Below are 15,718 nucleotides of genomic sequence, written 5' to 3'. Positions count from 1 at the left end.
TCATGCACACATCCCTACCAGCCCAGGGCTGTGTGCAGCCACAATATTGTGCTTGCAGAGGCAAGCCCTGCCACCAGCAAAAGCTTTAAGTGAAAGCTTGCAGCTATACCAATGCATATAGTGATCTTTCCCACCTATGAATCTTTCGTTGGTGTCTAAATTTGCGCCTAAATGCTGTTTTGATGAAGTGTTTTTTTTCCCCTGTTTGAGCCTCTGGTCAACATCCCCCTTTGAGAATTGATTTGAATAATGAAGTGGTACTTTTTTAAAAATAAATTTAATTTTGAAAGCTTTTCCCTCATGCAAATTAGAAAGACTTAGGCTGATAAAGTATTTGAGATTTCATTTCCGTCATTTACTTCTTTTGTTCTTTCTTCACTGACCTGTAAAACATGGTAAACAAATATTTTACTCAGAGTGTATACTTTCATATACTGCTTGTCCCAGCTCCAAACATATCCCACTCACTCTTGCTATTTCATTTAGAACAAGTCAAGAAACACTGTTCTCATATTAAACAACCTGCATATTAGCTTTGGCTATTGGGCGGTATAGAAAAGCAATAAATAAATAAAGGTTTCTCAGTGATAAAATTCTGATACTTGAACAGAAGTGAACAGAGACATGGCATGGTTTTTAACTGCACTGGGCTAAATTAATTTGATCCATTTTCTCTTTAAAAGCGATTCTATTCATGGGAGATGATGTTTAAACTATGGTTAAATATTTAGATTGAGTTTTCAAAAGAAAGTAGGTTCAGGTACTTTTTAGGTTTGTGCAAGCAAGTAGAAATCTTGACCATTTAAAGCTGAACATTTAAAATATATTTCTATACAATTTGGTCCCCCAAGAAATAACAATATTAAAGACTAAAATCTCAGTATGTTAATTCAAATTATTTGATAACACTACTTAATAATATTGTTTTGCCATCATCTTCAGAGTCCAGTTCTAGAATCTGTATATGCTTAGCAGAAGTCACGCCTCTATATTCTTTCAACTTAATCTTCCAAAATGTTTCTTCGTAATGTCTGCCTTCCCACTCACTTCTTTGCCACTTCTGCATCAAGAAAGCGACTTCTTAAAAGATGTTTGGACTCAGGCAAAGAGCAGGAAAACAAAATATACATGTATAGCATGAACTATAAAAGTCCCACATGTATACAAAACATTACTTTTGCCTTTAAAATACACACAAGAGGCAAGTGGGAAAGGGTAGGGCTGCTGCTCTCATTTTTAAAAACGAAATGTGACAATTATTCATGTGCGAATATTTGCAACGTCAGAGGAAGATACCATTCACACAATGGCATCTAAAACACCTTACAGCTTGGCACTATGAATGAAAACCTACCATCTCTAAGGCTGTCTCAGGCTTGGAGAAGAGTGGAAGGAGTGCCGCTATTAACACACATGATCATATGTTTAGCCATACAGCCAAAGAATTGTGCTGTCTTCCCAGCCCAAAGAAAGGCAACACAGTTTCACCCCCTAGCATGCATGGAAAATGTGATAAAATTTTATCATTCACAGAGTGATGCTTATAAGACCACTTGCATTGGCTGCCTGTATGTTTCCGTGCCCAATTCAAGGTGCTGGTTTTAACCTATAAAGCCTTACACAGCTTGGAACCACAATACCTGACAGAACACCTCTCCTGACATGAACCAACCCGTACACTACACTCAATATCTAAGGTCCTCCTCCGGTTGCCTACCCCAAGGGAAGCTCGGAGAATGGCAACAAGGGAGAGGGCCTTTTCAGTGGTGGCCCCTCAATTGTGGAACGATCTCCCTGACGAAGCTCACCTGGTGCAAACATTGTTATCTTTTTGGAGCCAGGTCAAGACTTTTCTCTTCTCCCAGGCATTTAACAACATTCAACAGCATATGCTGAGATTTTTAACTGACCCCAGAATAGTTGTTTAAAACAGATATTGTGCGTTTTTGTTTGTATTTTATGCTTTTAAATTTTGTATATTTGTTTTTAATGTTCACTGTTTTAAACTTTTGTAAACCGCCCAGAAAGCTTCAGCTATGGGGCGGTATATAAATGTAATAAATAAATAAATTATTATTATTGGGGGGAAAACAAATTCTAGAGCAGAGCGGATGCCTGACGTCTAAAATGCATATTCACCCCAACAATGTTTCATATAAAATTCTACTACACTGTTAAATTTCTTACTCACTGTATGACAGAAAAATAAACCAAGATTCATTTAAGGTTTGCCCTTCTGAGGTTCAAACTTACTAGCTTCCGAGACCTTTCCCGTAACCTGTGCCATATAGTGTGATGAAGCTGCAATATGAAAGTATGCAATTAATTATAAAGCAACAGACTAAGCATCACAGCATGATTTCTAATATCCAGGCAATCTGATGGTCTGTGATATTAATTGCACTTACAAGGGCTTCCATCACTTCAGTTTCACAATAAATACCCAAAACAATTTCTAACTGCAAACATGTGTTCCAAATATGCATAATTCTTTTCATCTCTCGAGAAAACCTACTAAGAGAGCACTGTTCCAATACACATACACACACACAGAATTTAACACGTTTACCACTTCACTTCAACAGGCAATACTAGGGTAGTCTTCTACAATTTAATAGAAACAGCTACGGTAATTACTGCTGCAAACTTACTGGACAAAGTGTATTCTTTGGTTCACTCACAATCAGCCAATTCTGTATGACTCCTAAATCTCTGTGTATGAGATTTCTAAACCGATCACCCTTTTCCTTTGTGTTGTGTCTTTTTAGATGGTAAGCCTGAGGCAGATTTACTGACCTACAAGCTGCTCTAGGAGTCCTTTTGGCTGAAGCGTGGGGTATAACTGCTTCTCAAGCTGTTTTGTTATTTATTAAAAACATCTACATACCACTTTTCCCTTTAAAAGGAACAAGGGAGCTGATAACAGAAAATTAAAACAAATTAAGCTCAATATAACAATATTTGACAACCCATGCTGCATCCTGCATACTCTTAATACTGTGCTGTGGAATATATGCAACATTAATTTCAAATAGCTAATGGATCTTATTGATTCTGAGAAAAAGAGTGCCATATTGGGGGGAACGTCTCAAGCCTACTGCCTATTAGTTAACTTCCAATAATTGTAGCTACTGCTGCCCCACATATTGAAATTCTGACCAGGAGAAAATGAAAAGGTACATGAGTATTGCTATACGTAATGAACATCCCTCCTATTCCTTATCCTAGTCACAAATATTGATAAGTAAATTGATTACTAACCTTTAAATGAACTGGAACAGAGAGACCTTGGAATCTTCGTAGAAGTTCAGATTTGTTGCTTTGAAGATTATGAGCTGCTGTCACCTCATACTGATAACATAAACTACTTCTGGGAATATGAGGGCCTTCACTAATGTCTACAAAGTCACCAAATCTGATTGAAAGCAAAACAGAGAAAGATTAATAACCTCAAACATAACATTTAGTATTTCTCTGAAAATAGGCCTTTCCTTTTACTGCAAAAGTAAATTCTAGCCTATTTCTTACATCACTAGTCAGTCACTTTCAAAACTGTTAAAGAAAAACAGATACTGTTTATAGCCGTGCCTATATGCAGGAAAACTATGTAGGTTATTATCTGCATGAGAGGCTCTATATGACTACGTTGAAACAATAAAACAGACTGTTGTACCTAGTAAAGAGCATCTTAGAATGGCATTTTGATTTGTAAAACTCAGTTTTTGAATATTTACCAGGGTTGGATCCAAAGATGCCCTTCTCTGTTAGCAGAGGAGACCCTTCCATCTATGGAAAGGGCTTGAATTCAACAGAGCTTCCATGATCAGAAGAAGGGGAGACTTTCATCACTGATTTCCAATTCTATCCTGCAGCCCCACTCAATCCCCCACACTACTATGGAAGATTCCCCCAACCTGCTAGACGCACATGCAAACATGGCATTGCTTTATTTTCAACAGCAGGCAACTTAAGAACTGTGTTCCAATGCAAAGGAATGTGAGCCTGGTTACTCAGCAGTCAAGAAGTGGCCTCTTCTTGACTGCTTGTGGTTGTGGCCTCTCCCACACTAGAGGCCTTCAAGAGGCAGCTGGACAACCATCTGTCAGGGATGCTTTAGGGTGGATTCCTGCATTGAGCAGGAGGTTGGACTCGATGGCCTTGTAGGCCCCTTCCAACTCTGCTATTCTATGATTCTAAGTCCACCTGACACCTACCTCTTGTAAACAGTTTTGTACTATTACACCAAGGAGTGCAAAAAATATGAGGGAAAGGAAAGTGTGTGTGTGGCAGGGGGTTTCATACAAACACACCATATTGATTCAGCATTAAATCACTTAGTTTGGTTCAATTTCAACCCACAACTGATGTCAGGAACAAGCATTCAGACCCTTATAGCCAATACCATGAACTCCAGCAGTAGGTTGGGCCACCAGATGGACTATTGACCTGTACCCTTTCACCATACCCCTAGTGCATCATGGGGAGATACTGACAATTAACAGAACTTAAAAAGAGAGAGATGAGAGGAAGGTCTTTCTTTTCATCTGGATTTTTTTTTTAAAAAAAAACCTCGTGAGATCTTTGCCCATGTGTTTGCCCAGCCCATGACTGGAAGAACTCAACACTCCCAGAGAAGTTAAGCTTGTCCAGATACTATTTGTATCTGGAGAAGATCAAACCATTTTTCACACTCACACACACACACTCAAAATTACAAAGACTCCTAGCTATAAGACAAGACAAGCATATGTTTTCCTCACCTGTGCATTGTTACGATTCTTTCGGAATTTTGTGAAGCTCTCTTTTCAACCATGTCTAGTTTGAACCTATAACGTAATGAAAAAGACTCTAAACTTTACAAGATATACAATGTAAGATAGTAAATTTAGGTAGAAAATAGACATGTGCTACTCCACTAGCATTTGTCTATTCATAACCATATGTATTATTTTTCCTTCCTAAATGCCAGCTCTCATACTGCTAGGGATTAATCTTCCCTTGTGCTTTTTTACTAAATGGGTTATTCTCAAGGACACAGCTGCCATTATAACATCCATGATGTCCTAGTAGGACATTTACCAGGGATGGAGAAACTCAGGCAAAGTAAACTCAGCAAATTAAAGGATAAAAGCTCCCTCCATAAATGGGCAGGGATAAATTAATACAGAATCAGGTGGGTGGGTGGATTTGAGGGGGATTTTTTTTAAAAAAAACCTAAAAAATCAAGGGATGAAGAGATCTGATTCAAACTTGGCATGCCTGAAGCCCTACTTAAGCGTTTTCATACTGCCAAGTTTCATCTCTTTGTCTTTAAAAATGGCACAGATGTAAGCATTTTGTTAATTGCCATAGGCTAATGGAACAGTTGACTGTCAAATTTTTGACAGCTGAGCTGTTAAACATTTGACAGCTGAGCTGTCAAACTTTTTAAAATATCCTTAAAAATCAAGTGAATAAGGGTTCTGCTTCAAACTTGGCATGGGTATATCCTTCCTTAAGACCTATCATGTTGCCAAGTTTCATTTCTTTACCTTTAAAAATGAGAGCGTTGTAAGCATTTTGGTTAATTGTCATAGCCTATAATAAAGTGGTTATCCAAAAACATGATGGCTCCGAACGACCTTCATTCTGCACCACGAGTATCTGACAGTTTTAAAAAATGTCCCCTAACTACACTGAAAATTCGGAGCTCCGTCAGAGCGCCATCAGACCATTGGATTTTCAGTGCTGAGCACCCACCCCTATTATCTACTACACAGCAGAGAGTGGGCTACATATGTCAGCTCTTAAATTTATTTATTTATTGCATTTCTATACCACCCAATAACTGAAGCTCTCTGAGTGGTTCACAAAAATTAAAACCTTCAAGTACAATTCAAGGTATAAAACAAACCACAATATAAAAGTACAATATAAAAGCACAACCAGGATAAAACTGAGCAGCAATGCAGAGATTTATACAGATCTAAAATTACTGGTATGCATGACATATATGGCTCCTCGCTTTAATGGGACTTGTGTTCACAGTTGTTTCACTTTTCTTTAATTATCAGTAACACATACTATTGCCATCTGCTGGTTAATGTTATGAAAACTTCAGGTCAGTATCCCAGTAAGGGGAAAAATATAACTGGATCAGCTTTTATGGATAAACTTAAATTATAGACAAAATTTATGTTGGTGAACTCATTCCCAATTTTAAAATGACATTTTACATTTGACATATATGTTAACACTGACTTGTTATGTTGAAATACTTCAAGTGCCACTTTTGCATCAACATCCAGCATTTCAAATGGCAGGTCTTTCTGAATTAGTTTGAGAACATCTTTTGTAAGAGAATGGAGACTTTCCTTGAAAGCAAAAAAAATCAAAACCACAGATCAGTAAGACAAAGAAGGAATACAGAATCCAAACAACAGAATTCAAATAAGCTTGAACAATTTTTTTGGATAATCTTTTGGTCAGCCTAGTAAATTAATTTTGGAATTCTTCTTATGATAAAGGCAGTTTCTTTTTTTATGAGGCTTGGAGAATACTGTATTTAGCCATTCTACAGCAGGACCTTAAAAGGAAAACAAGGTTTTTACGACACCAGAAGCTGGGACTTCATTCAGTTTGCCCCCTCCATCCACTAGGTAATGCTACCCAAATTGGCGTCAACTGACTTTTTATTACCTAGAATGTCTAAAACTACCTCCTGCTTTGTTAACATAAGAACTGCCTAATTTCTCTCTGTGAACCTCAAGCAAATGGAGCCTGTGTGATTTGATCATGATGGAAAACACTCTGGAGAACAGCTGGTATTCCCCAAAATGGACGATGAAACATTCCCCTACATCTACTGCACACACACATTTCTACCCAAACTAAACAGGGGCAGCAGAGCCCTCCTGTAACCACCATGTGACCTGTAGACACCTTCATTCCTCATTACACCTGTTACTAACTATCTTGGGTTTCTAGACAATGTGTCTTCACCATCTAGTCACCCTCCCCACCACCTCTATTCCCTCCCCCACCTGTCTTTTTAATATCTTGCCTGAAGAAGAGATCTGAGGAGCTTGAAAGCTTGCACGATATCTTTGGGTGATCTTTTGGTTGACTGAATAAATATATTAACAGCTAGATGGATTTTGAAATTTCTTATGCTTAGCACGGCTACCTTTGGTTAAAATAATTCAAGTGGATTTATTTTATGTCTAGAAAACAGTAATCCTCCTCCAGTAGCCTTTCCAAAGCCAAACTAGTTAGGATAGTCCTGTCTCTGTGCAACCTTGCGGTAAGTTATAGATAAGGGGTAAATATTACCTGTTCCTATCTTTATCCTAGCTGAAATATTGCATAGTTCTTTTAAGGATTAGAAAATTGTTTAGCTTGTTTAATTTACAGTCACTCACAAAAAGTGTATGCATCACTTTACTTCTAAGCAATGTAACTGGCAGACAGTCTGGAACCATTCTGAAATTGCATTTATGGATTGGTGTTCCATTCATTAAAGGCCTTCTGCGTTATCTGATCTATTACCTGTGCAAAGCTAAGTTTCATTTGTTCAACACGATAGTATTATCTAAATGTTCCCCAAAAGTTTGCACCTAATGCAAGTATCTTGAATTATACAGGTGGTGGTCTCAGTTGTCAATTTCAGTTTATCAAGATTAATGTACAGTTATTTAATTCTATTAACTTATTTTCATGTTAGTCATATTAATCAAGAGAATATTTTAGTGTTATATAATAAGACATGTAATAACCATTTTGATCTTTATTCTGAGGCTATTTGTTTCAACAGTAAAACTGATTTAGTTGCCAACAAAAATAGTCTGAATTATCCATTTCTTTCAACACTATAACCAATTAGCTACTAGAGCAGTAAAAGCAAAACTTTCAATCCAACTCTAATTTATATATATTAGTCAAAAAAAACATAGTTCAAGAGGCCTTACTTCAGAGAAAATTAGAATCATTGAAAAAATTACATATTCATCACATTATAGCATCTTACCAGCACATTTGCATTTCCCAAAAATATAGATATACTTTTGCTTTTAGGCCCCATGATATGCAAGTTCAAATGCTAGAGTAACTCCATGGGCTTTGTTTGGCTCTGCCAAATACAGGTAAATTGAAAATATGACCAGTCAGAAATCACTATTATTATGAGTCTTTACCATATACAGCTATTAAGTACAGGGTTCATCCAAGATTTGAATCCATGTCACATTCCAATACTATGTCTACTGGACAGTATTTAAGGATTATTATGAATTCTATTTCCACGTTTTCATTTCTACATCTGTTCTAGCCCATTTGCACATTAACCTGTGATTCTTTATGAAGTGCACAAAAATCATATTTAAATACTATCTAATAACATATGCATTTTAAACATATTTTATCCTTAAATTCCCTTTTAAAAACATACTTTGTACATTTTTTTGAGCTGAGAACAGCATCATAAAATTCATGGAAGTGTGAAATCCAAAGGAAAATTACATTCTGATTAATAAATTAATTATGAGGGGTGGAGTGCAGGTCAGCTCAGTTTGCATCAGAATGCAAAAAAATCAAATTCCTCAAGCAGTCCTAGTTATCACAAACTACATGAATATAATCATTTCTTTACTATAGGAAATACAATACAGCAGCACAAGTGTTTACCATAGCAGATCTGTGTGGAAGAGAACATCCATTGCATTTTGTAACATTTAGCCATTGATTCTGCCAGAGAAAGGCCACATTGAAAACTGTCCAATGAATCATAATTATGTTTACCTCAGTTGGCTTCCAGTCATCAAGCCTGTTGTCCAAGATTACATCATAGCAGAAAGCTCCAGATATCACTACATGAAGAATCAAGAAAATGATCATTTTTGAAGTAGGTGTAAATGGTGTTTCAAAGCCTATACTAAAGATATTTAGCAATACTAATGAGAGCCAACACGAGGCAGCTTCTTATAGGACAGAATCTCTCTATATAAAACGCTTAGGTATGTTTCCGTAAAGGCTTCAGCCGATACAGGTTGCTAAGCTCCTCACCCAACTCCTCTGGGCTTTCCAAGGTAATTCAACCCCCCTTTATGCCTCTTCGCTCCCCCCCCCCCAACGAAGGGGGCAGCTCCACAGTCCGGAGCATGAGCGAGGCACGGCCGGGGCCCTTGGTGGCTGGGTGGGAGGCCACGAGCCTGCCGCGAACTGAGGCCCCGGCCTAATCTCATGCGAGCTGGGTGGGCAGCCCAAAGCTGACAGGAACCCTGGGGAGAGGGGGACACCTGCTCCCCCTCCTCCCGACTTCCCTGCCTCCTAGGTCTGCCAGACGGCGCTGTATCGACAGCCTCCAAGCAGCCCGCGCCCCCGCGATGATATTTAATTAATAAACTTTAAGATATGCTACAATGGCGTATGTTACGCCGGGTACAGGTAGTACCCTTATGCAAAGCTATGGTGCGCTCATATGCAGAAAGCGATGTACAATTCTGGCTGCCACAACTCAAAAGGGACATTGTGGAGCTAGCAAAGGTTCAGATAAGAGCAACCAAATTGGTCGCAAGAGTTTGGAGAATCTTCCCTGTAAGAAATGGCCAACACATTTGAGAGGAATAGACCTGACCAAGCATTAGGATGAGCCTTTGATGTCCTGCTCCAAATCCTGCAACTTTCTGAGGTAAGGCAGACAGTGACTGGAGAAAGAGCTTCTTTTCCCAGTGACTGCACCCTGCCTTTGAAATTCCCTCCCCTGGGAGGTTTGCCCAAGACATCTTTGCTCCTTCTTCAGCAGAAGTGAAAATCTTTATTTGTTCAGGCCTTTTAGGTATTTTTCAGCACTGTCATATACATGTCTACACAAAAGTAAGTTTCACCAACTTCAATGGGGCTTACTTCTAGCTAAATGAATGTAAGATTGCACCCTGAGTCTGCATATGTTGTTTTATGCAGGTGTTTTATTCCGTTCTGCTTTGGTTTGTAATTTGGTTTTATTGCATATAAAGTGTGTGTGTGTGTATGTGTGTGTTTAATTTGTAAGCCACCCAGAGGGTCTAATAAAAGTAAAAATAAGATATACGTATGCTTTTAAGGCATGTTCTAATGCAAAGAAGCCCTGGGTCTGGTCGGTCTTTCTGAGAACCCTACATATGCCACCTTGGAAGAAAGACGCAAATGTAATATATAATTCAGCTTCACAGGATCTTTAGTTAAGCTAAGTAATGAGAAGACATTGGTAATGGCCATCAGTGGATATAGAGTGCTTAGCACATTTGAAGTAGAATAGATGAATGTGGGAGAAAAAGGAGAGAAATTCTAACAGAGAGAAAACACTAAGTCTTGGTGTCATCTCATGAAGTTGATTGACAGCAGATGCAGAATAGCTAAGAAGTCCCTGTCCCCCTCCCCATTTAGCTTAAAATTTACTTATAGATTTATCTACTACAAGATGTGATAGCCATCAGCTATGCCAATATATATAATATATTTAATCTCCATATTACCAAAAAATTTGAAATGAATAAAACAAACAGTCTTCTAATTCAAGAAGCTGCTACATATGCTGCAATATACAAGTCATCAAGGATAATAGAAATTTGCAAGACAAATTTTTTGTACCTGGCACTTCTGGAGCTCTAACAAGACTGACTGAATACTCATCTTTAAATGCTTGTTCCAGTGCACACCCCAGGATCATAGCACAAGAGCGCCAATAAGCCTGTAAAGGAGGATATCAAATGGATATTTATTATTCTGAAGTTAAGTTATGCCAAGACAATTCAATTGAAAATAGTGTTTTAGGGCACACTCTTATCAATTGCGCTTTCAATGATCAGAAGGCCCAAACTCAAAGGTTCCTGATCACCAAAGCAGGGCAGGGGGAGCGGCAGAGGTGATCTTCACATCCCCATCCTCTCGTCCTGCATTTTTCATTATATTGGCTTTTTTGCCTAACTAGCTGGGGCACTTTGGAAAGGGAAGAAAGGAGGCTGGATAGCTCGATAGCTCATATCCTAGCCTCTCTAGTCTTCTCCCCTCCCCTCGAAACATCATTTTTTGGTTGCTTGTCTGACCTTGGAAAGTAGCTGGCACAGTTCTTTCCGCACCAGCTGCGAAAAGGTGGGAGAAGGGGATCGGATCTCTGACTCCCCCTTCCAAGGTCGGAGCACTGTCTCTATCCTTGGAAGAGGGAATCTGAACACTCCTATGCTACCTCAAACAATGTCAAGGACCATAGGATTGATCCCTTAAAAACTCAAAATATGTCAATAACTACTGATTTTCTTTACAGCTTTCTACCACTATAAATTTCATAAATAGCCTGTTTTTTGGCAGAGAAAGAAATGTGTGGAAAGTAGGGTTGTTCTCCACATGAAAGCATTTTTTATGCACCCTGTTTGATTGAGTAGTAGAATGTTATAAATTATGAAGCTCTCTCGAATACAGCCATATATGAAAGAATTCCTTTAGCTTGTTATAGTATTCTGTTTCTCAGTGGCCCATGGAATAAGAATATTGTTTAATATAGTATGTGGCAAAAGAAATAAATCCATATTACAGACATGTGTGATTAAATAATAGTAGTGGAAAACCAAGAATGCAAGCTTCTAGAAGAACATGTAAAAGAAAAACAGAGAATGGTTATGTTCCAATTATTTTCAACCTGATCTGTGCTTTCATGCAACAACAGTTAGAATTTGAATCCTTCTGTCCCTCAGATATAATAGAAGCGAAGTCCAATACAAAGGAAAGAAAACATTCTGGAAGAAATTGGTGCAAACATACTTTGTTCACTTCCTCTGGATCTTTGTCTTTAAAAGTAAGAAACTGAATTTCACACGAGCGAGTCAAAGGCCTGAGCATATCCCAGAGTTGTCCATCTACAAGGGCGAGCACAGATCTCTTAGTGTGCCATTCACTTAAATCTAGGAGAGAGAAAAAAATGTTTAAAAAGGAATCTCCCCAAACCATCACAATCCTATAGTACAACTGAATTTTATTAATGTCAAATAATCTGCAAGAGTGGGGAAAATGCTATTTATATTTTCAAGCAGATAATCAATAGTTTAAAAAAGAGTGAATAGCAGCAAAGTTCCTTGAACCACTTGCTACTGATCACTCTTTTTTAACCCCACTGTCAGGCACTATCAGAGCCAAATACCATTCGTGCTAATAGGGTGGTGGGGGAGAGAAATCAGCCTCTCTTCTTGTTCTGAGTATTTTATAAATTTTTATAGAGGGATCTAATGGGAGCAATATGCTTTTCCTTCTCAGCTTGTTAGGAATGCTTAACAGGTACAGAATTAAACAGCAGACATGGAAACTGAGGATAACTGAGGAAAGAGGGAACTATCAAGACATGAGATACAGGCTTGCTATGCCACAATAGGTGAAATATTGGCACAGGGAGGGGACCCAAGGAGGGTGAGATATTTGGGATGCAGGACTGACTGGGTAATGGAATTAACTGTAATGTAAGCTCTTTGGAATAGTGATCCATATTTATTAAGGGAAGAAATTTTGTCACACTAAAACATTCTTTCATATAATATGAAACAATGCATTTGTCCAATTTTAAAACAAAGCATGGTTTTGATTTGCTATTCATATCCAGAGTGACCTAATCACAGACTTCTATTCCATTTACTTACGCATAGCACAAGTGTATGGAGTGGAAAGCCCTTTGTTCATTATAAACAGAGCGCCTGGGTGAGATTTGCCAACATATTTTACTTCAATCTTCTCAATTCGTGGATAAAGAGACAATTGTCTCTCTTTCTCTTTTGTGAAGAGCTCATTGCGCATCTGAGCAATCTCAGCTGTTGAGAGTTGAGGAGCAGGAGCTGTTGAAGCAAACCCTGAAAAGAAAGGAGCTATCATTAAACACCATATTGCTTTTTCTTAAAAGACGAACACCCTATTTCTTAACCCATTTACTTGGGAGCAAGCTCTACTGTATGAGTAAAACTGAAGGGAGGGGAATTATCAGTTACTTCAGGAGCTATTGTTAACATAAGGAGGAGTTCTGTAAACTTGAAACTGAGGAACCACTGTGCTTTTCCTCTACATTTTTGGGATGACAGTATTATCTGTCCACTATCCTTGTGATATAGGGTGGGATACAAATGGCTTAATAAATAAATAAATCATCCCCATCAAAAATAAAAAATAAATAACTACACATTAACTATATTACTAACGTCTATGCATTGTGCAAATACCCTCTCACAAGCAGCATACGCTGGCCCAAATAAAAGCCTGACCTACCAACTTTGCTGTCCTTGCCATTTACATTTAGCAAAACATCACTACAATTGCCAAAGGATAGAAGTCTGGCACCAACCACACAGAGCTCAACTGCATGTATCCAAAGCTCACAGCCCCCAGAATCCATTGTTAAGCTCCAGAACTAAGCCTGGAACATGTGAGGCATCGATAAAGAAAATGCTTGTGAGCACATGCAAATCGTCTGACCTTCACCAATGATTAAAAACAAACATCCAGCCCCAACAGACAAGGATTATTCTGACTGGAAGTGGAAGGAGAGGGCAGGGTAGGGTGAGGATTAAAAGGTCTTAAATTGAAAAAGTCAGCGCTGCAACCAACATATGTTCAAATGGGGGCATGTACTCATTCCCAAATCAATTAAGAATACCGGGGCGAATTGTACCCACCACCCCTCAGTCAGAGCCTAACGCAGCCGTGCCTCCACTTCCCCCGTGCACTTACTCCTGCTGCAGCCCCTCCAAAGTCTGCGAGCTACCCCATAACAAGAAGCCATCGCTGCCTCCTCTCCCCTTGCCTTTTTCCGGCTGCCCGGTGCACGGCGAGCATCAACGTTCACCGCCCTCCGGAAACAGCGGCAGAGACACAAGTGTTCCGTCTGTTGGCAGATCCGCTCCTGCAGCTTTGCCTGAAGTCACTGGAGGGCAGCCTCCTTCGTCCGGGTGCCCTCCAGATGTGTTGGACTACAACTCCCAGCGTTCCTGGCCATTGGACATGCTAGCTGGGGCTGATGAGGGCTGTATTTATAATACAGCTGGAGAGGGATGGGGAAGGTCGTAGTAAGAGAAGGACGGCATCAGTCTCCAGCTGGGCTTTGCGGGTGAAATCGTCCTACTCAGCTAGGGATGGAAGGGAAAACGGAAGAAATTGTAAATTGAAAAGAAAAATACCAACCCAAAAAGATTGATCATACTCAACAGTCTCCAGAAATGCTGAGGGCAATTGATTGTGAAGTGTGTGTGTTTGTAAGGGGAAGGGAGGGAAATTTACTTGCTCAAGCCCCTAAACTTTATGCCAGTATCTTGAAAGGTGGTGGTGGGGGGGGGTTTTAGCTATGAGCTTTAAAAATTACCCTCCCTGCACTATTTGGGTTGATTTTAAGGAGGAGAAGGGTACACCTTTTGTTTTTCTCACTTTCTAGAAACTCTTCATTGCCACATATTAGTAAAGTATAATAGTCCAGCCAGACCCAAAACTGTCCCCATTAGCAGTATGTGTAGGACAGCAAAAGAAGATAGAAAAAAAGAAGAGGTGTCCATTTTTTCGGGACGGTGTAAAAGCCGGAACGGAACGGAACAGGCCGGAACGACCCCATTATATTAAAAAACCATACTAAAAACAGTGGCATGTGTTAGCAACACTTGGGAACAATATTTTAGGACTAAAACTATGCCAATATTATATCACTATTAACCCCAGAACTCCCAAAACAACGTCCGGAACAGAATGGGATGGCCAGAACAGCCACTACTGAACAAGCGATATCAACCAAACTCACCAGTCATGCATAACTCCATGGCAGGGATGCAATAAGCCACAAAAGGTGCAAAGAAAATGCGTTGCGATAACCGTTCCGCGCAAAGCGCATATTGCGCAGAACGGACAGGGACAGCAGCTTCCAAGTGAAGTATGTTAATCAAACTCACCAGACACACATTACTAGGTGAGCCTGATGTAATAAGCTCCAAAAATTGCCCCCAAACCATGTTCAGATACCCGTTCCGGGCAAAAACGCGTATTGCCCAAAATGGGCCGTAACGGCAGCTTCCCAATGAGGAAAGCCAACCAAACTCACCAGATGCACATGACAAGATGGGACAAATATAGAACGCTCCAAAAGTTGCCCCGAAACCACGTTCAGGTACCCGTTCTGGGCAAAAACACATATTGCGCAAAAGGGCCGTAACGGCAACTTCCCAAAGAGGTGAGTCAACCAAACTCACCAGACAAACATTACTTGGTGAGCCTGATGTAATAAGCTCCAAAAATTGGCCCCAAACCACGTTCAGATACCCGTTCCGGGCAAAAACGCGTATTGCACAAAATGGGCCATAACAGCAGCTTCCCAATGAGGAAAGTCAACCAAACTCATCAGATGCACATAACTAGGTGGGACAAATATAGAAAGCTCCAAAAGTTGCCCCGAAACCACGTTCAGATACCCGTTCCGGGCAAAAGTCTGTATTGCGCAAAACAGGCCGTAACGGCAGCTTCCCAATGAGATAAGTGAACCAAACTCACCAGATGCACATAACTAGGCGGGACAAATACAGAAAGCTCCAAAAGTTGCCCCGAAACCACGTTCAGGTACCCGTTCCAGGCAAAACGCTTATTGCGCAAAACCGGCCGTAACGGCAGCTTCCCAATGAGGAAAGTCAATCAAACTCACCAGATGCACATGACTAGGTGGGACAAATATAGAAAGCTCCAAAAGTTGCCCCAAAACCAC

At 39.6% G+C, this 15,718-nt stretch overlaps 1 protein-coding gene across 1 annotated transcript; it reads right to left on the bottom strand.

The window, feature by feature from the left end:
• Window positions 1–201: 201 nt before the first annotated feature.
• On the bottom strand, window positions 202–13,797 carry MRPL39 (mitochondrial ribosomal protein L39). Its single transcript, XM_063126739.1, has 10 exons — window positions 13,714–13,797; window positions 12,636–12,842; window positions 11,770–11,909; window positions 10,603–10,702; window positions 8,776–8,843; window positions 6,241–6,353; window positions 4,761–4,826; window positions 3,262–3,415; window positions 2,254–2,301; window positions 202–383 (listed from the first exon to the last, which is right to left on the bottom strand). The coding sequence occupies exons 1-10, from the start codon at window positions 13,763–13,765 to the stop codon at window positions 318–320; spliced, it is 1,014 nt and encodes a 337-aa protein (XP_062982809.1). The 5' UTR covers window positions 13,766–13,797; the 3' UTR covers window positions 202–317.
• Window positions 13,798–15,718: the final 1,921 nt, after the last annotated feature.

Source organism: Elgaria multicarinata, chromosome 5 (assembly GCF_023053635.1).
Source record: "Elgaria multicarinata webbii isolate HBS135686 ecotype San Diego chromosome 5, rElgMul1.1.pri, whole genome shotgun sequence".
Classification (NCBI taxonomy): domain Eukaryota; kingdom Metazoa; phylum Chordata; class Lepidosauria; order Squamata; family Anguidae; genus Elgaria; species Elgaria multicarinata.
The sequence above is the reverse complement of the archived record's forward strand: the minus strand, read 5'-3'. Positions and strand labels throughout refer to the sequence as shown.

Coding starts and splice junctions, on each gene's coding strand:
- MRPL39 (XM_063126739.1), bottom strand. CDS start 13,765: ATGGCTTCTTGTTATGGGGTAGCTCGCAGACTTTGGAGGGGCTGCAGC. Junction 6,354..8,775: donor ATGACTGGAAGCCAACTGAG/GTAAACATAATT, acceptor TTTGCTTTCAAG/GAAAGTCTCCATTCTCTTAC. Junction 4,827..6,240: donor GAAGTATTTCAACATAACAA/GTCAGTGTTAAC, acceptor ATTACGTTATAG/GTTCAAACTAGACATGGTTG.